At 36.9% G+C, this 22,500-nt stretch overlaps 1 protein-coding gene across 1 annotated transcript in view; it reads left to right on the top strand.

Annotated features, from left to right (window-relative positions):
* The window catches only part of LOC135206255 (probable caffeoyl-CoA O-methyltransferase 2), a 10,476-nt gene extending 5,597 nt beyond the window's left edge, over nt 1–4,879 (top strand). Inside the window, exons 3-5 of the mRNA XM_064237643.1 lie at nt 222–345; nt 3,965–4,076; nt 4,208–4,879. Of these exons, the coding sequence (XP_064093713.1) occupies nt 222–345; nt 3,965–4,076; nt 4,208–4,569 (598 nt within the window). The 3' untranslated portion in view covers nt 4,570–4,879. The remainder of the gene's footprint in view (nt 1–221; nt 346–3,964; nt 4,077–4,207) is intronic.
* Nucleotides 4,880–22,500: the final 17,621 nt, after the last annotated feature.

Here is a 22,500-nt window from a genome sequence, read left to right as displayed (position 1 = left end):
TTTTCTTCTTTATGAGATATGGCACCGATTTGACCAATATAACGTGGTATATTTACTGCTACGACTACTAATACTACTATTGCTGATCATGATAATATCGGTCTTATGTTGAGAAGCAATTCATATGATTAAAAGACAAAGAAATTTTCTCCCACTGACTATTTCCTTCTTATTTGTTCTCGAACGCCTTCTGTCATCATTTCGCGATTCTTCTCTCTCAGGCAGACGGATGTTCAAAAGAAATTAAGCGAGGAGACTCTCAAGATGAAGATGGGAGCTATGCTCGGTGCCCCGGAAGTACTTCAGTTGAACCAAAATCTAATAAGAGCCATTGGAGGCAAGAAGGTGAACCATCCAATCACAGAGACGAGAGAAAACAAATCTCTCAGATTTGGCAATTCTCGAAAATGCAAAATGATAAGAATGTCGTCTGGGATTATTACAATTTCTCTGCACAGAATATTTTTGGACATTATGAATTGGGATAGGCTAAAAGAAAAAGAAAAGAAAAAAACCTAATTTTGGGTAATTTTCACACAAGAACAACGGCCTCTTGGATATTAGGAAATCAGAGAAATCAGAGGGTCAAATAAAGGTGGCACACATTTTTTTTTATAGATAGAAAAGTTATGATGTTATCATACCGTAGGATGACATTGGAGAGGTGCTTCGTGCATTGCAGAGGTTGTGGACAGGTGGTAGGGGAACCCAGAATTGGAAAGAAAGACGACAGTAAAATACAAACGTAACTTTGAATGAAATTAAAAGTTGCGAGTGTTGAATTGGATCACAAGCGAAGTGAATGTTGATCCAGGATGGAGACAGGTAAAACACTGAGGCATTAACTAAGAATTAGTGGTAAGAATATTGCATGAATGTGAAGAGGGGCGACTTTGTAGTGGGTGTTTGGCTATGTAAAGAGAGTGAGAGAGAAGGTACAGTATTACTATACCATGAAGTTGTGTCTCTGAAGTAGGGAGATTTATTCTGAGTCAGAAAAACATATCTTTCACTATCACATTTATAACTGTTAATCATTGATAAACCTGTGTAGTAAAACTTTCAGAACATTAGCAGCAACGATTATGCAGAAGGCTCATCAGCAGAGTCAACTCTTCTAAAAACACTACACCATTCCCCTCTATCTTATATGTACTAAAGATTCCTTAGTATTGAAGCCTTTCCTTTCCAGCACCTCTTGCATGCCAAAAGCCCAACCCTTTCTAGATTGTCCTCACTTTCCCCCCACAACACTTTCCGATTATACACTCTTTTCCCTTGCCTATCGTTCTCAATCAGTATTTCCACATGACAGCCATCTCGGAACACTCAGATTTATCCTGCCACCTATGCTGAACTTTTTACCACTTCCTTCACATCACTATTTAATCTATACTGAAAATGTTCACCATTTCTTTTACATATCTCTTAATTCTCACTGTATTAATTCTTCTAATACGTGTACTACGCAAACAGTTCATTTAAACTGTTTCAACATTTGTTTTCTTTCACATTTAAATCTAAACTTCACCTTCGTAGACAATTAAAATACCTTCCCAGACTCTTGGACACATGCCTTGTTGCTGCATCTATTTTAAGAGTCACCTCTTTTATCCTACCAACATCCGTTATATATACTACCAAAAGCTTAGACAAATCAGTAATTTCTATTGTCACTGCTATTCTTTCATCATCTACACTAAAATTTATCATTCCATTACCCTCATACCATAACACATGCTCACATTTAATCTCAATTTTCTCATCTTACAAACACCGTCAGACTTTTTAACTAGTTTCTGCAATTTTTCTTCACTATCCTCAATGAATGATGTATTATCCGGAAAAATTAATTATTCTCCAATCCATTCACAACTCCTTTTTACTTTTCCCAAAATTTTGCACTTACATCTGTTGACTCACTTCTGACCTCTCGCAACACTACGTTCATAAACACATTTAACAACCAGGGAGACAATCTACTCTTGTCTCAAACCTCCTTTAGCACCAAACCTGTCACTCTCCCAGCTACATATTCCAAGAACTCTTCACATGCATTGTAAGAACTTTTAATTGTTCCTAATAAGTTATCTTATGTATCATACATTCTCAGCACCCTTCACAGAACAAGGCAATAGTAAAATGGGGGGAAAAAGAGAGAGCAACTACTTTATGGCTGATAAGAGGCTATTTCACAAGAAAGCAAAGAAACAGATGGTTAATGAGCTTAAGGAGATATGCTGCCTGAGGTAAATGTGGTACTACATACTAGTCGATGGGGTATTTTGAAGGTATGTTAAATGTGGAGGACACCTTAGAGGAAAGGGTTAGTCTAAGTTTGTGAATACTTGTATCAGTTGAGGATGTAAGGAGGATAGTTAAGATGTTGGAAAATGCAAAGACACTCAGGAGTCGATGGGAGTACAAGTTAGAGGCTGTAGGAAAGTGGTGGCGTGGTGACTGAGTGGCCGACATACTAATGTAAGGTATGTTTTAAAGAGGGAAAACTCTAGAGGAATGGGAGTTAAAATTGTTTAGGTAATGGAGAGAGCAGACTACTATAGAAATTATAAGGTATCATATTACTTTTACTAGAAAAAAATGTCTACTACGATTTTGATTGAAAAAGTCAGGGAGTAAGATGGACAGGGGAAGAGCTGAGGGAGTTTAGACAAGGAATAGGGTGAGTTGATCAAGTACTTGTTTGTTTTGAAGAGGAAACTTTTGCTAGAATTAATAGAGGTAATGTAGAGGGTATTGGGATGTAAAGTACAGGAAGATGAGTGGCTGAGGATTTTCGAAGACTTCATGATGCAACTGAAGCATGTTTAAATAAGCATAATGGAAAGTGGCTGGTTTGGTATTAAAACTGCGCCGTTATATGGATGAGATGAAGGGGGAAGGTTACTGAATGAGAAAATGAACCGTGAATGAAGCGTGGAATGGTGATTGTTTTAGATTATACATTCTTCTGGGGAAAGGTGATAGTACAGAAAATAAGTGAACGGTTGAAAATTTGAAAGCAGAAAAAACAAAAAATTAATGTGAGCAACAGAGAGTTCTGAGGTTACAGTGAAACCAGGCAGATGCAGTACTAAACATTGATATGGGTGGTAGAAGAGTGGAAGCAGTTGATTTACATAGGTAAGTAAATGAAACTGATGAAGTTAGGGTGTGAGAAAAGGAGTGTCTCAGGACATATAAATAAAACAAGAAAGAGTACAAGGTGACTAGAAAATTTCAGGAAGAGACTTCGAGTCCCTGAGGAAGCCAAGCTGAGAGAGAATGCATGAAGGAACTGTTGAGCCAACTCCCTTATATGGAAGTGAAATGCGGATACTGAATGAAAATAAGAAGAAAGTTCAAAGCTGCCAAGATTAATTACTGTTTAGTATGTTACATAAGAGGAAATTCAACTGAGAAATGTGAGCTGCACAAACATAGCTTAAAATTTAGGGTAAGATAAAGTATGGGCAAAAGTGTATGGATTATAGTTTACTTATATGGAAAGAATGGAGGACGACATGCTGATGAAATGAGTGCATAATCAGAAGTATTAGGAAGAAGGGAGAGTGGTAGACTTAGAAAGTGCTGGAGGCATTAGAAAGGAATGTCTTTTATGTCAAGGAAGTTTGAGAGTGTACGCAAGGTGCAGGTGAATGACGCAGCGTTTAGGGGTACGACCGTCCTACTTTTTTGCCTTCCGTCCAGATGACAGAAGCGGCTAATGCTGCGGAAGATTTCTGTATCAGAGTTCATCCATTATTCAGCATTTAAACTATGAATGTACTGTGGCCGTTGAGTTGTTTTTTTATCTAAAGCCACCACTTGAGTGAAACGTTTTAATATATAATATAATGTAAGATAATATAATATAATTTAGTTGCCGCACATGTATGTATGTGTGCGCATGAGCTGTGGTAGCAGTACACCTATACAGTATTTCCATCTATCCTTGACTCAGGTGCTAGACGTAGGTGTCTTCACAGGAGCCAGTACCCTTTCGGCTGCTCTTGCCCTCCCTGAAGATGGTGAAGTCCATGCTCTAGACACGAGCATGGAGTTTACTGATATTGGTAAGTGATGATCCTTAGCAGTTTTAACAAGTTAAATTTCTGACTTTGAAAATACGCGAGAATGAGATGTCATAGCAACAGGAATTAAGAATTGCACTGTTAACCCGTTAATATGTTTAAATATATGGCAGGAAAGCGTTACTGGGAGGAAGCAGGCGTAGCCCATAAGGTGCACTTGCACATTGACCCGGCCAGCGAAACCCTCCAAAGGCTTATAGACGCAGGCCAGAGGGAAACTTTCGACTTCGCCTTCATAGACGCAGACAAAGAAAACTACGACAATTACTACGAGCAGTGCCTGGTCCTCATCAAATCCGGAGGGATCATCGCCTTCGACAACACCCTCCAGTCCGGAAGGGTCATCGACGCTGAGGCGAATCGTCCGAATATAGTAGCCATCCGGAAGCTCAACGAGAAGCTCCGAGATGACTCCCGTATTAACATTTCTTTCCTGAAAATTGGTGATGGACTGACGCTCTGCTTTAAGAAATAAAACGTTTGACATGAGAGCTGAAATTCTACTAAGTCTGTTGCCGGGCTGTTAAAAACTAAAGGAACACGGGGTTAGGGGTGGAGAGTCCATCCAGGATGAAAAGTAAACCCGTGCAATTATGAATTAAGGGCTCAGTTTATTGTAATCTTGAGTGGGTGCTTTTGATGCCACACAACCACAACCTCCCACCCCCACCCAAAAAGAAGAATGTAAGTTCCTTTTCATTTCCCAAAACTTCTGCTTATTATGAAAAAATGTAGAGGAAAACGAATTACACTTGTTTTTCATCAAATAAAGTCCATTAACCAAATTTTTTTTTTTCTGATACCACTATTTTCTTTTAGAATATCCTTACTACAACACGCATTTATCTTCGTTATGTACAGGCCTGTACCATGCACTTGTAGATACTGCAAATGATAGCCTTTTCACTTGAATTTACAACATAAAATTAAACAGAGTCTTTGCGAAGCAATACCGTTCTATGATAAAAATAACAAATAAAACAAGGGTGATTCAACCTCGAGCTTGCTCGGGACGCGTGCAAGATTTTCTTCTCACGCATAAGTTGTAAACATTATATTCCCAACTGAACTTGATCAGTACTCTTACTTAGTACCACTCATACTAACAACAAGGATCAAATAAAAAGGACTCAAATGAAACACGTTCATGCATTCTCTGATATAAGTGGAAACAAAATAATTGAACAGAAACAAAGCCTAAATTCAATACACCAAATAAATTAAAACGTCCTAAAATCTAAGGTCAAATAGAAGGCAGCCTTGTTTTAACAATGAAAATTAAAATAACTACGTTATTTCTTACATTTTCATTCTCCAAATAAATCATAAATATCCTTTCCAGGCATTTTTAGGCTCTTCCATAGACTTTCGTACCCCGCCCCAAAATAGCAACAGCAACAGCAACAAGAACAGCAAAGTCTTTTGTAGGCTTACTCCCCAAGCAAGTGATAAAAATAGAAACACCTATCCTCCTCTCCCTACAGAAAGGAGAGCATGATAGTCAGCCTTTGGTAAATGTGTTGCCTTATGTGAAGTGGTGATTTACACCTATATGATCATTAAATAATCTAATACGAAAACTTACATGGGAGAAACTTAAAATTCACGACTTGGTAAATGCCTTACAAGCGCTAGACGGTAAAACTGAATACTACTGCTACCGCGGCCTGGTTCGCTTCAGTCAGTGACCACAACATTTACCACCTTTTGTTTATGATTTCCGTTTTGTTTGTCTTTTTCTATGTTTATGAAACCGCTCTAGTTTTTGTTTATGATATTTTCCGTCTTTCGCTTATGATATTTGCCGGCTTTTGTTGATGTTTTTTTTTTTCTTTTTTTTTTACGTTCATTTCAAGGGGATGGTCTGGTAGCTACTAATCAGCACGGTAAACACAACCCCCAATTTGCACGTAAACTGATAATTACCGAACCAGAGGGGCGCGGTAGTAATCAATGCTACCTCACTAAACTCCCCCCACCCCGGACAACACTGCTTTTCAGATTCAGTAACTCGTTAGGGCCCAACTAGTAGATAAACCTAGTTTCCCCTGAAATTACCCAGTTATAACGGAGACCTTGGTATAACAATCTTTTACACGTTTTCTATTGCAATACTTTCAAAGAAAATTAAATTTCTAAGGTAAACTTCTCAATATTGCGCTTTACTGCATGCACAAAAGAAAGGGAACGAATTGATTAAAAGAAAATTATATATGTCGTATGATTAAAAGAAAGTGGGTCGCAATAATTGCATAAAAGAATATAAAAATAAGAAGTGACAAAGAGGTACTTGAAGCTATATTTGTTATCAAGAAAAATATTACTAATTTTAAATTATGATCGCGAAATTTGCGCGACAATTGGCATTTTCTTGATTCCTACATCTCTATGGGTCGTTTTGCTATCATATGCACTATAGATTCAGCTCAGGACACGAAAAATTTACACAGAGACATGTAGATATGAATAATATTTTATATCCATGTATATGTATCATTATATATATATATATATATATATATATATATATATATTATTTACATATATGTATATATATACATATATATATTATATAATATGTATAATAATACATAAATGGATATACAATTTTATTCATATCTACATAAATGTGTTAAATTTTTCGCGTTCTGAGCTTAATCTGTAGCGCATGCATACACACACACACATATAATATATATATATATATATATATATATATATATATATATATATATATAACTTGTAAGATTTTCGCTCCTGGTGAGCTTAAGTTTAATAATGAAGAGGACAGCGAGAAGACTGGAGATCATTTCTTCTTTTTATTGACACCTACGTTTCGGGAATCCTTTCCCATCTTCAGGGCTATAAATAGAAATAATTTTTACAATATTAAAAAGTATGCTAAAATAACCTAATAATTTTAAGAAAAATAGTTTGTCATTAAGCTTAAAGAAAAATAAAAACTACAAAGTGACTTTAAGCTAAAAGTAAATTAAAACACTGAATAACTTAGTAAAATAACACATCCAAAAGCAAAACGAAAAATAAAAATTGAAAAAATAAACAAACACAGTATTCTGCCAGACTTACTGTTAAGAGGTTTGGTTTTTAACTGATGGAAAATAACATAGTCAATAGGCGATGTTGGAGGAATCAAAAACAAGGGAGAGAGAGAGAGAGAGAGAGAGAGAGAGAGAATGTGAGTAATAGGCAGTTAAGCAATATGTAACGATGTGGAGGTAGTTTGGTTGTTTAAGGTAGGAGACAGTTTCTTGATGTAAAGAGACTCTAAAAGAAGGAGCGAAAGACAATCAGCAGTTTGACAAAATATTTTGAAATTATTATAATACATAACGTCAGTTTTGCATGAATTTGAATGGTTCCTTATGGCCGAAAATTCTTTTGATTTTACAATGCAGCCAGTGCGATAACTGACACCTCTATGGGAATCGATGCGGACTTTCAGTGAGCGTCGGGTAGATCCGACCTAATTTCCAAAATTACATTTTGGACAAGTATACTCATACACAACGAAAGAACGCATCAACTCCGGAAGGGTGTCTTTGAATAGAAAAAGCGTGCCTATTATTAAAGGGTTGTTGAAAACAAATTTGAAATGGTCATAGGTGTATACAAAGTGCTTAGCGCTGTTGTCAGTTCACGTCTAAAGGCTGCATTTTTTACAAATGGCAATGAAAAATACGTTAATTTCTTCGGAACTTGAGGACACAATAAACTGGGCTGATATAAATTGTTTAAAAACTTTTTTACAATTTTGTCAAAGAGGTCAGAAGGATAACAGTTATTCTTAAAAAAATACTTTAAGAAAGGCTATTTCATTATGAAAACTATTCCCATCTGAACACAGGGAATAGGCTCTAAATAAAAGTGTCTTTGCCGAATTCAGCTTAAATGTCATAGAACAGTTACTAAAAAAGTTAAGACCCAAACCAGTGTACGTCTTTTTCCTAAAAATACAAGAAAGGTAGATGATTATTTGATTCCACTTCCACTTTGATGAAAAAGTGTTGACAAACTCTAAAAACATATCAGCATGGGATTTTTCTTTAAACAATAAAATCGTGTCATCTACGAATCTTCTATAAAAAATAGGCCGAAATAACTGCATGGACATTGTCTGAGAAACAGTTCTTCTAGGTGGCACATAAATATATTGGCGAATGTAGGACCCAGTGGTGACCCCATTGCCATACCATCAACCTGTTTTTACAGCTCTAGTTGGCTTCTAAAACTATTTAAATCAAATTCCATTGAATACAGTAGTTTCTGTAGGGAAAAGCTTCTTAAGTATAATTTCTATTGTTTCTTTAAGGGGCACATTTGTAAACAGCGACTCAACATCGAAACTGACCGTGAACGCATTACTATCTAGTTCAAGAATTTCAGGAATTAATTTGGCGGAATTCTGAAGTGTAAACTGGTTGTTTGTAAGGTTACTAAGGAGAGGAACTAGGAATTTGAATATGGGTTAATTCGTTGAATTATAAGCCGCTAAAATCGGTCTGAGTGGTATATTAGGCTTATGGACCTTTAGAAGACCATATAAGACACTGAAAGCTGAACCAGAACTATACAGTGACTGATATGACTGTTCAGATAACATACCTTTCTCTTTCAACTGCTTCAATGTACGGTTTATTTTATCTTCTGCTTTAAAGATCAGATTATACTGAAGTTCACATACTTCAACAAACTTACTAGAGTCTGTTAAAACATGTTTCATTTTTTGGATATAGTCACAACGGTTAAGAATAACAACCCCCCTAACCTTTTCTGTCCTACAAACTATTGTATCATTATTCCTAGAAAGTTTCCTAAGGCATTACTGTTCCGTCTCCCCCTTTAACCAAGCATTAATGTTTTTACTGTCCTATTTATCTATGTATTACTGTGGGACTGTCTATTTTATCCAGACATTATTGTGGTGACTGTCCCCCAAGTATTACTGTTCATTTTATCAAGGTTTTACTGTGGTGACTGTCACATTTACAACCCCCAAAAAAACAAACCTAAACACATCAGGACTAAACCTAAACAAAAACCCCTCTAAACCTAAACACAAACACTGATAGAGAATTATTAATCACAAGAAAAAAAGAGCATTTTCAATAATATATTTCTATGGTATCGAGTACATGAAATGAGGTATGTTAACCCCCAGAGTTTATTTACCACATAGGTTACAAAGGGAAGGGGGAAAGTGGTACGGGTTTGACACCTAACTATTATCTAAGTTGGTTCAAATGATGCCCAGGTCCCAAATTTTGTCTAGATCGGTAAAGCGGTTTGGATTTCTATAGCGCACGAACAACCACAAATATACACACAAACAATCACTTATATATATATTATATATATACATTATCTATATATACTAGTATATGTAGAAAAGAGATTAAGAATGAGTTGTTTAGTCACCTGCTCTAAATACACTTACTCGGGTAAAAACAAATTCTAGATGAAGCAAGTGATGAAACTTTCATTTGCAATTTCTATCTTGAGTTTTTATCTTTAATCTCACCTTCATCGTCATCAATTATTACCCCAGCTCTATATATAACCAAAATCGACGATGCCCAATATTTGTACAACCAACTTGCTCACGCTTAAGTGAAATTAATCGTATATTATTTAGGAATTACATACATACCACCACACACACATACAGATTATATATATATATATATATATATATATATATATATGTATAGTATATATATATCACTAAATTTGGAGGCGGTTGCTTAAAACCAGATAAGCCGCATCGGAGGGTGGAGAAATACCAAAATCCTTTAATCCAATTTATTTTGCTGACGTTTCAGGACCATGTGTCCCATTTTCGAAGCTAAAAATTAAAAGAAAAACAGAATTAAAAACAGACTCAGATTAAAATATGATAAAAAGTTATTTCTTAACAAAATGCAAGGGGAGGTACAAGAGAAGGGAACAGTGACTACCAGTAGTGCTGAAGGCAAAAGCTGAGTGACTGTCGGGGTCCGTTTTGGTTCCGACGGAAACTCAAGAGAGGTACAGAGTAGTTGACGTGGACTGAGTATTTAATTGGGTAACCAGTTGTTTCATAAAAAAAGATTCGAGTATTGCCAATTGGTGTTCGTCTGGAGCTTTGCCTATGATTTTGAAATCCTTGTAATTTATATTGTACTTGCATTTTTCCCCATGGTCTCTAATACAGGAAAATTCGGGGTTTGATAATTACCTTGAACAACCTCTGGGTGGAACCCACGTACTTCCCCAGGTCACATCTGGGGCAATTAAACAAATATATGACTCTCGAGGTCATCAAAGGAAGTAGACTCTCTTTATATTTAAACAAGGACTTGATGGTCATTGGGTTATATGAAATCAGTTTTAAGTTGACTGCCGGTAGGTATTTGCTTACAACAAATCTCAGTTCTTGATAAAAATGTCTATCATAGAATAGGGGGACACTAGCGTACAGATGTAGTTTTGGTACCGTTTGTAGTTTTCAATCTTTGGGTGGAAGATATTATTTAGAAATTTTCGCAATTGTTTGTAAAAGAGTTCCGACGGAAAACTTATTTACAAAGTATTGATGGAGAAACAATTTCTTCATGAAACGTATTCCACCCGGATGTTAAAGTAAACGCTCTGTGGAAGAGAGTAGACAGCGAATTTAACTTGAAATTAAAAAAGCAGTGGCTATAAAAGTTAGAACCCAGACCAGTGAACGTTCTCTTTCTAAAAACTGTGGTATTAAAATGTTCGTCAAGTCTAAAATCCAACACATCAAGGAAGGGCAGTTTATTTTCCTTTTCATACTCAATTGTGAACTTAATATTTGGATGCATTTGATTGGCAAGTTCGAGGAATTCGTCTGCCCGATCTTTATTTCTAAATAATAGGAATGTGTCGTCAACATTTCTGCTATAAAAGAGAGGGTGACAAGCCAGAGGGCAGTCGTCCGTCCAGCATTCTAAACGTGAAACAGGGAAAACCCTACAGCTGCCCTAAGAAGTAATATTTAAGAGAGACTAGACCATAAGAATGACGAAATGAAGCGGGAATTGTGATAAAAGGCTACAACTTAGCTAAGGCGCCAAGAGACGCTGCTAACACCCTCTGGTAATGCCTATAGTGCACCATGAGGTGCTCTGACGCCACTAGTTCCTACGGGATTCTGTTTTTCAACAAGAAGCCATATATGGAAACAAATCCAGATCTAGGAACCAGAGTGCCTACGAAATAAGTGTTCGTATTAAACTGACAGCGATATGTCGCACAAAATTCATCTGCCATTTCAGTGGCAAATGTTTTCGCTTCGATAAGTTTTCAGTATTGTAAATGAGAATGCTTCGATTCCTATTTATTTTCGTTTTAGGTCACATTGAATAATTTCCGATTTTCATGGGAAAAGTTTTCATCTTTGGATGGCTTTATCGAAAATAACCGGTTTTGTAATTCTGGCGTTGCTTTTATGCATGGAATTCGTGGTTTCTAATGGCTGGATTGTTTGACATTTTCACTTATGTGTTCAACCATGGCATTCTATCTATCTGAAAAAATACTGAAATACATTTATCGCTTTTAGGTTGTGGATTGTTTGTACACTACTTTCAGGTTAGAAATATTGTTCCACATTTTAAAAATATTCTTACTTTGAGAGACCGAGATGAATACGCAAATTTGCACAGAGCATTCCTGGTCAGTGGAAGGTCAAATTAAACATGAAATCAGTCTAAAAGTGAATTCTTTTTATCATAGAATTGGTATTAGCCAAGCTGTAACACTAGTGACAAAAGCAGCATCTTACTAGCGAAAACGACCGAAAGGGTAATCAGCCTAGTACGAAAAATTTAAAGAAGAAAAGTAAAGAACTACTAAATACGGAAAAAATAAAGAAAAACAAAAAGAATAACAAAAATTGTACTACAGAATGAGGCTGATGTGAACCTGCATCATAAATCTGCATTTGCACCAAGTTTTAATTTCTGAAGTTTCAACAATACAACTACACTATTAAGATAAGAGCATTCTATAATTTGGTCAAGCCGGAAAAAAAAACTGTGGTAATGAATGTCACATAAGAATAGGCAAAACCATTAGAATTAACTGAAACTGAGTATGACGTGGTCAATGGCACTGCTAGTTATTAGCTGCAGCATACATTCTCTGAGCCACTGCTCTTATTGTTCCACATCAATCGGACCTGTCCGTTTTCTATGGATTAGAGGTGGCCAAACAATCGATCACGATCTACAGGTCGATCGCCGTTCCCCCACAATCCTTTATAAACACACAAAAACACAAGCATATATACATATATATATATATATATATATATATATATATATATATATATATATATATATATATATATATTAGAGAGGCAACTGTACTCATGTTATATCGTACTATGGCGCTATTTGAATTTTTTTCCCTACGTAATGATATGTGCTTATGTAGTATGGTATATCATAAAATAGTTTCAGTCTTTAGAGTAAATCTCGGAGTGCTAAAAATTCTGGCCACCCCTACAATAGATGATCAGCCCTTGGTTTCTATATATAAGTACCTCTGCCATCGTCAGTGAACCAAGGCTTTGTTTTTGATATTATAGCTCAACAACCGAGAAGGAATTCGTTTATCAGTTATAATGATAAAACTTTTATCTGAAAGACCAATAGGCTCAACTTCCTTATGCATATGTACAACTGCAACCAATTTAATTGTGAGAGATCAGTCTAAATGTCATTCCAGTTAATTTGAGATTTTATATGTATCTTACTGGAACGTGACACATCGGAGATAGCCTGTTCAGTTTTAATTTTGAAAGAAACTAGTGCACAATCAGAAATCACAACTGGAACACCACCAACCTGCTGGTTATAACACAAAGGTTGTCAGTAAATAACGAGTTCAAGGAATTACTAAGCTTGTGTAGCCTCGTAGGAAAAACAAATTACAAACACCCTCTGACGAACATTTAAATCATCAACAGACTTAAAGGAGTTCTTTCTATCATCTACCAGTATCTTACCCATGATGACGATAAGTCGACCAAAAGTAAAATTACTCAGCTTTATCACATTCTATTTTTTCTAAATTAACAATACCAAGCCATTCAGCAGTGAAGTCAGAAATACTTTGAGAGTTTGATCTGACCAGTAGACTTGTAAGAAATATCCGTTGGATTACAAGCCTATTACATATTGCAAAGTAGAGCAAGTTGCTCTCATGAGCACTGCCGAGAGTAATGGCTGTAAAATATAGCAGAGAACACAGGACTTACGACAGATCTGAAGCCAGTGTAAGTTGGAAGTAGAGTAAGTTCCTTTAGCAGGACAACTGTTGATTTAACTTTATAAATGAAAACATCATGAGGAGAATTTCCAGAGATATGAGGGCAAACACTCAATCGAAGATGGATAATCATTATCAAAAAATTTGAAAGAGTTGCCCAGAGAAGTGCATACAATACCTAAAAATGGGTCTCAGAAGCATTGAAACGGACCAGGTTTTGTCCACAATATTCAGAAACATTCTACAGTTCTTTCTTATAAGTATAATGAATGAGAAGCTCTGAGAAACTGAGAAAGAAGATTGATCGTTTGTGAAGAGTAAATTTACTTGCTTATGAACGGCAGGACAAGAAATGGTTTAAAGGTGCTCATTAATAAAGAGAAAGAACAGGGCAGGAAAGTAAACAGGGAACACCACCAGACATTGAGAAAAGAGTAGTTTTAAAGCCGCCAGACTTATATATATATATATATATATATATATATATATATATATATATATATATATATATATATATAGCTGTCCTTTTACTTTGGAACCAGAGATAGACTCTCTTTACAGGACACTTCCATAGCATCATGTCTCCTGAGACAAAAAAAAAATCTCATAAGTATCGTGTGGATCACCTGCATAACATCGTCCCACCCATCTCTGCCTCACGTGCACTTTTAGTTCTTTTTCTGGACATGAAAACAATTTCCTTCCAACACTTCTACCAGTCCGTCAACTCGTCATGTTTGGGTCATCCTTTTCTAATGCTACAGGCTGCAGATCTGAGTATTAGTTTTGGATTGAGGTCATATGAACCGGCTCATGTAAACTGGTGTCACAGTTGTGAGTGAGAAAGACAGTAATGGATCAATAGTGACATGAATACTTGACTTTCCATTGTTATATCTCAAGGGCATCAGGATATCAAAATCATCCACTTGCTCATTGTTTATAGACTTTCAACCGACCATAAAAGTCTGGCGGGTTTAAAACTACTCTTTCCTCAATGTCTGGTGGTGTTCCTTGTTTACTTTCCTGCCCTGTTCTTTCTCTTTATTAGTGATCACCTATAAACCATTTCTTGTCCTGCCGTTCATAAGCAAGTAAATTTACTCTTCACAAACGATCAATCTTCTTTCTTAGTTTCTCAGAGCTTCTCATTCATTATACTTATAAGAAAGAACTGTAGAGTGTTTCTGAATATTGTGGACAAAACCTGGTTCGTTTCAATGCTTCTGAGATCCCTTTTTAGGTATTGTATGCACTTCTCTGGGCAACTCTTCCAAATTTTTTGATAATGATTATCCATCTTCGATTGAGTGTTTGCCCTCATATCTCTGGAAATTCTCCTCGTGATGTTTTCCTTAATAAAGTTAAATCAACAGTTGTCCATCTGCTAAAGGAACTTACTCTGCTTCCAACCTAATGTAATTTATTAGGAGGGCTTTGCAATTATGCTAATTTTAATGTGCTCTTGTGTAACAATATATGTCGTGATTTTATGCCTTGAGTGTATGCATTTAAGTGTGCTTTAATTTGTATAATTTTGAACTGCCTTTCTATGATTTTAATGACTAATATTCTAACGTAATTCGGTCTTAGCCGTTCAGTTCTTTTATTAATTTATTCAGTTTTCCATAGAATTCCCTGATGATGTGACTATGAATCACGAAACGTAGGAACCAATAAAGGAAGTGTGAGTCACCAGTGTATTCCTGTCCTTGACTAATTTATCTATATTATTATTTATACATATATATATATATCTTATATCTATATATATATATATATATATATATATATATATATATATATAGCAGGACAAGGAACACACCTAACAAATACAAACATTTACGTATAGGGAACCTCTCTCTCTCTCTCTCTCTCTCTCTCTCTCTCTCTCTCTCACTTCCTCCCTCTCGTTCAGTAATTCATAGCAGCCGAATTCGAAGTACTCGTACGCTTCGGCAGTACCGAGGGAGCCCCATTAAACAGCAGTTAAAGGAATTACCATTTCATGAAATCAATGTTTGAGTTGTCGGCGGAAGAGCAATTTCGCTGTCAAACTTTCCCTCGAAGTTAGGAGACGTCTGTATATATAGTATATATATGCACGCGTATTTTTTTTTCCTTTGTTTATTGCTTTGTTTTTTATTTTGCTTTTTTTTTTTTTTTGAGCGGGATAATCAATTCCAAAGTTTTCGGTAACTCCTCGTGTAAAGGCTGCGTCCATCGCATGCATATGCAAATGACGGAACTTTTACTGTCGCGTAATGCCCCACGTGGAGGAGAATCTGGGAACGCTGGAAAACTTATGGCAAAGCTCCCTCACTAATTCTTTAAAGTATCTTCAGTGGTTTTATTCATATAGGTGCCGATAATAATAATAATGATAATAATAAAATAATAATAATAATAATAATAATAATAATAATAATAATAATAATAATAATAATAATAATAATAATGAAAACAGAGCACTGGGGCAATATCTGAAAACCAGTGAAGACGAGTGGCTAAAGAGTGCATGGGAAGAAGGACTAATAAAAGTAGACGAAGACCCAGAAATATACAGAGACAGGAGAAAGACAGAGAGAACAGAGGACTGGCACAACAAACCAATGCACGGACAATACATGAGACAGACTAAAGAACTAGCCAGCGATGACAATTGGCAATGGCTACAGAGGGGAGAGCTAAAGAAGGAAACTGAAGGAATGATAACAGCGGCACAAGATCAGGCCCTAAGAACCAGATATGTTCAAAGTACGATAGACGGAAATAACATCTCTCTCATATGTAGGAAGTGCAATACGAAAAATGAAACCATAGCAAGTGAATGCCCGGCACTTGCACAGAACCAGTACAAAAAGAGGCATGATTCAGTGGCAAAAGCCCTCCACTGGAGCCTGTGCAAGAAACATCAGCTACCTTGCAGTAATAAGTGGTACGAGCACCAACCTGAGGGAGTGATAGAAAACGATCAGGCAAAGATCCTCTGGGACTATGGTATCAGAACGGATAGGGTGATACGTGCAAATAGACCAGACGTGACGTTGATTGACAAAATCAAGAAGAAAGTATCACTCATTGATGTCGCAATACCATGGGACACCAGAGTTGAAGAGAAAGAGAGGAAAAAAATGGATAAGTATCAAGATCTGAAAATAGAAATAAGAAGGATATGGGATATGCCAGTGGAAATCGTATCCATAATCATAGGAGCACTAGGCACGATCCCAAGATCCCTGAAAAGGAATCTAGAAAAACTAGAGGCTGAAGTAGCTCCAGGTCTCATGCAGAAGTGTGTGATCCTAGAAAACGGCACACATAGTAAGAAAAGTGATGGACTCCTAAGGAGGCAGGATGCAACCCGGAACCCCACACTATAAATACCACCCAGTCGAATTAGAGGACTGTGATAGAACAAAAAAAAAAAAAAAAAAAAAAAAAAAAAAAAAAAAAAAAAATAATAATAATAATAATAATAATAATAAAAAACCAAACCAGGGAAACAAGACTCATATAACAATAATAATAAAACTGGAGAAATGAAACTCACAATAGTCTTCATGCGATGTACCACAATGGTCCAATGCAAAAATGAGTCCATCCCACGACAAAAAAACTATCGCAAATTTTACTGTTCTTTTACTGTTAATTTTACTAATAATTTATTATGAAGTATTTCAATAATATAATAATAATAATAATAATAATAATAATAATAATAATAATAATAATAATAATAATAATAATATGGGATATGCCAGTGGAAATCGTACCCATAATCATAGGAGCACTAGGCACGGTCCCAAGATCCCTGAAAAGGAATCTAGAAAAACTAGAGGCTGAAGCAGCTTCAGGACTCATGCAGAAGAGTGTGATCCTAGAAACGCGCACATATTAAGAAAAGTGATGGACTCCTAAGGAGGCAGGATGTAACCCGGAACCCCACACTATAAATACCACCCAGTCGAATTGAAGGACTGTGATAGAAAAAAAAAATAATAATAAACTGTTATTATTATTATTATTATTATTATTATCATTATTATTATTATTATTATTATTATTATTATTATTATTATTATTATTATTAAAAAGAATCGTCCAAAAAATGTCGTCAGATTAAAGGCAGTAGCTCCCATTCCCTCCCAACAAAGAAATAAATTTTCGTCACAGACCAGTACTATAACCCCCCGACTCCGAGTAGATTTAACAAGACGAAGCGATTTCGCGTCAAAATGTCGGGATGAATTCATTTGGTAAAGTCGTCTTTTTTTGTCGGGATAACTCACAAGACTTCTTCATTCTGCAAGAGAATGTACAAGGAGAGACAGTTAAATAAGAGATAAAATCCTTTCGATTTAACCGAGCTGGAATTTTTATTTTTCTGCTGGTATAGATATAAGAGTAATGAGTGATATAATATAACCATGTACAGATAACATTCATACCAGTTTTAAAAGAGTAAACGTTTTAACGTTATTTCCATAAAATATATTTAAATATTTAAAAGCAGAAAAAATCTTGTTGGAAAAACAGTGGGTCCCTTTCTAGCGTTCCTCATGTACCTACAACTCGGTTTTACCACAAAGTGTCTTTAAATTAAGAGAGAAAAATGATGAAGTCAGAATGCTCCAGCTGCTTGTCGAAGACAGTTGCTACACAGACCCGAGAGGAAGTTGTCAGCTAAGTCATAACTTGGATGGAAGTATCTGGCTATACCACAATAACAGAGGCAAGGTACACATCTTCTCTAAAATCAAAACTAATGCATCTGAGTTATATCTCTACTCCCATATACTACACTATAGCATTATTTCAAGACTCCGCTGCATGCAGCCACCATTCGCAAATTATCCATAGCTTTATTTTCATGTGAACCTAAATTTCAATGAAACTGCCCTCACACTTTTTCTTTTGTTTCCTCTTTTTCTTGCACCGGATAATAAAAAATGCTGACTTCTAAATGAGACATTTCGGGTGGACGGGTTTCTCCAAATACAATGACTTTACATTTTGGTATGAGCTGACTAAAGTATTTAGTCTAACGGCACTTTTTAGTTTTTTTTATAAAAGAAAAGCTATTTGTCTACCAAGGCTAGAGGGGTGTAAATTGGAATGTTGGTCATCCACCCTCCAATCATCAAACATACCAAAATGCAGCCCTCTAGCCTCAGTAGCTTCTATTTGATCTAAGGTTAAAGTTAACCAACAACACAGGCCACCACCGGGCCGCGGCTGAGAGTTTCTACAACATTACACGCTGTACAGAAAAGTCGATTGCTCCGAAGAAACTTCGGCGCAATTTTTATTCGTTTATTCTTTCCATCTTTTGAAGCGCAATTAAGTGGGACAGTTATTTCTGCAATCACTGCAATTCAGCTGAATGTTACAAATTCAAGTCGTTCCAAATTGAAGTATGACATGATTTTTTTTTCAGTTCTCTTTAATAATGACAAGCCATCAAATTGCAGAGTTAAGTATTCGACTCTATCCCACTCCATCAGCCACACCAAACTGTACTATGTTTCCTAATGGCTCAGTCCATTTATATCGGGCAAGTTCACCTAATTCTTGTTAAAAAAAAAAATTGTGGCCAATCATTTCCATCAAATCAGTTGAACCATGATGAATGCAATAAAATTTTATTCACGTCAGTTAATCTTATCTAGCTCCGTATAATGTAACAAGACAAATAATCATTAATCTTGCTGGCCTAGTACTGAAAAACGTATCTTGTGCCATGTGTAAAATTGTTACATTGGCCAAAGATTAAAATCCGATCCAGTACGACAAATCTAATAGTTTCTTTCTTCACCAGGTTGACTTTCCTATAGAATCCATTTCCAAGGCTTCAGAAACTTTCAAGGAGTCCTAAAACAACGAGGACCCGAAACCGCCCATAATATTCGACAGCAAGGCCAGGAATTCAGAAGTGGGTTCAGTAATTACTCACTGACAGAACCATACCCAATGATCAGTACGAGATAACCTCATCCTTTAGGGAGATCGCAGCTTTTCCAGAATACCAAACTCTTGGCTCTTGTGTCCTTCCGCCAAGAATTTTTGCTGCTTTTTCGAATTCCTCCAAGAGCTCCAGTTAACATTGGTAAGAATAAAAGAGCTCATGACTGGACCTTCGCCTCTAATGTGAAAATGTTCACAGGTTATTATAATGTTACTGACACTTATTTATTAAATCTGGTAAATACTAATTCCTTGTAACCAAATATACCCATACCTCCAAAAGATCCAAGAAAGAAACGTATCGGAGCATGGCACCTTCATTTACTGGTGTGAGACTCGCCCCGGGCCGGAAGACAGCATATCTAAACGCGGCGTTCATTACTCGTAAAGTAATAAATAAATATACAAATACACATTTATTCTTTCTACCATATTTAGTTTAAATTTATATTCATGTATCTACATGTGTCTGTCACTTTACTTAGCTTGAGTGCTTTTTTGGGGGCATACAGGCACTGCTGGCTATGTTAATTAATGCCCATTCTGGCTCGTTCCATATGAATCTGCTCAAGTTAGGAATATTACTCATAATTGCACCTAAAACAATGATAGAAATAAATTCTTTGGAGGGAAAAAACGCCTTCGCTATTAATGAAGGCGTCTGAGAGAGATTTTCATCTTCAATGATTTCCAGAGAAGATGGAAATGAGGTGAGGTGGAAAAGGGGAATAAGATTGACAAAGTTGCTCAGGAAAGCAGAGGAGGAGGAGGAGGAGGAGACGAGGAATTAGGAACAAGGGCATGGAATGATTTGGATGATGATTATAACAGTTGTGTTCCAGGCAGTTGTCTGTCTGTGTGTCTGTCTGCTTGAATGCGGAAGGAACTAACGATAAAGAATATGGAAGACAAATGGAAATGACTCATTTTATAGCATAGTCATTTTCAACTCTCTCCTCCCGCCACCCCGCTCTCTCTCTCTCTCTCTCTCTCTCTCTCTCTCTCTCTCTCTCTCTCTCTCTTTCTATGAGCCAAAAGGAGGGCCTTGTCCACAACTCGGGACAAAAAAAAAAAAAAAAAGTGAATATGAAAAATGAAATAGACTTGAGTAATTAATGCGCTCTCAAAATGTATACTATGATATCAGTATCTAAAGTGCAGGGCCTCAACCAACTATTCCTTAAATTCTATCACTTATTGTAGCTACTAGAAATGTGCATTTGCCTAATATTAAGCCATATCTCAACAACAAATATAATCCTAATTTCAGTAGTTACATAAATCCATCATTAATACCTCAATTCCCGGAGACAAACACATTTTAGAAACTGGCATTATTTCATTAAATCTCAACTTGGAATTAGCCATTTTTTCAGCTGTAGAACGAGATCTATTATCATTCAAGCGTAACTCGCCTGCGTACATAATTGGCTATTAGAATTTGTATATATTCATGTTTATGCAAATATCTTTACTAGTGAATATATGTCCTACATATTCATTAAAAAACATCTAGACGTACAAACGATTACGCTCATAAAAAATATGAGTATGGCATCAAATTCAGACGGAAACTTGATTACAGATATCATTATAGGAAGCACGAAACAGAAATCACCAGAAAAACATAACAATTTGTAACAAGTTAAGGAATCAAGTTGCCGTGTTACCTTGGCCACCCGGGAACAGGTTTGATTCCTGCGCCCTAAATCTTCCGAAAATATCACCGTTTCTCATTCACGGGGGTCGTATAATTTCTGGACGCGCCCATAAACCATGCCAATTCAATTACACCTGATGCCATAAAACATGCAGATAATCTTCACTCGCTTTTGCAAATATAAAGAAAGAGCCAATAAACCCCCTTCCTTCCCCCCTCGTCCATTCCTCTCCCTCTCCCCTTCCCTGGGACCCATCCCCGTTTTATTTCCCTCTGGGATGAAGTCCCCATGTCCTGTAACCACATACACCATGAGGACAGCCCCCCACGACAAGATCGGGTGGGGTGGGGGGGTGACACCAATAATACAGGGGACGGTGGGTCGGTCCCACGCTGGTTAGGGACCGTGGCATCTACCCACTCATCCCACTCCCCCACCACCCAATAGGACAGACACCCAACGGCAGGAGAGAGAGAGAGAGAGAGAGAGAGAGAGAAGAGAGAGAGAGAGAGGGTGGGGAGTGGGGGGTGGGAGTAGCAGAGCCATTGTCAAAAAAGCCATTTGGGGCAGCTCCCCCGATATTAAGGCTGACCTAAAAGTGGCATTTAAACCGCGTATCTCTTCGGGATTGGACCGACCCAGTTAGCGGGGCTTTAAGAGACGATTCCTATGGCCATCGGCGAGGACAGATATAGCCGCATATACATAGTTATAAGAGGGACTCGGGAGCTGGAACCTTTTCAGATTTTTACTAGGGCGATGCTTCGACCTCGTTCCTTCAAGACGAATTGACGCTTCCTTAAGCTGTTTCTTTCTCTCGCGCACAAACATCATTCATGATTCTCAGCAAGTATACTTTAGGAGAAGTCGTTAACCCCTGCGTGCAACTCATTACGACCCCCATAGAAAGGTAGCCCCGTCAGTGCACCTAAACGTCGTGCACTGTAGACATTACTAACGGGTGTTTACAGCGTCCGATCAGCCCCTAAATGTACCCGCTTTTTAACCTTTTCCTTTCTTCAGTGTTGCTCTCCAACACCTCTTTTCTTAGTAGACCTGTGGGGTTCTTTCCTAGTTCCATTACACAGAACCTTGCACTTTGTCTCCTTTAATTTCTGGATCTCTTTACCTTGCTTTCCAACCACTCCAACTCCCTCTCTTCGCTTCCTTGAGTGCTGAATGGCTAAACGTGCCCCTGTGTTTAGTTTGATAGCCTAAATTTCATGCATCAAATCATATCAACTCAGTATGGCCGATTAACCACCAGGTACATAGTTCACTAATTGGGGCAACTGAGAATCAATAGTTAGTAAAGGGACATGTCTATATCTCTGCCCGCGTGGGAACTCCAGGCGAGAATCAGAACACCATTGCTAAAATTCAGAATATAAATTACTAAAATATTTTGGCGGGCACGAGCAGGTTGAAGAAGGACTGAAAACAAGTTTAGCCCTTTTCGGCACCATTCCCTATAA

This window comes from Macrobrachium nipponense, chromosome 29, assembly GCF_015104395.2.
Source record: "Macrobrachium nipponense isolate FS-2020 chromosome 29, ASM1510439v2, whole genome shotgun sequence".
In the NCBI taxonomy this organism is placed as follows: Eukaryota; Metazoa; Arthropoda; class Malacostraca; order Decapoda; family Palaemonidae; genus Macrobrachium; species Macrobrachium nipponense.
The sequence above is the reverse complement of the archived record's forward strand: the minus strand, read 5'-3'. Positions and strand labels throughout refer to the sequence as shown.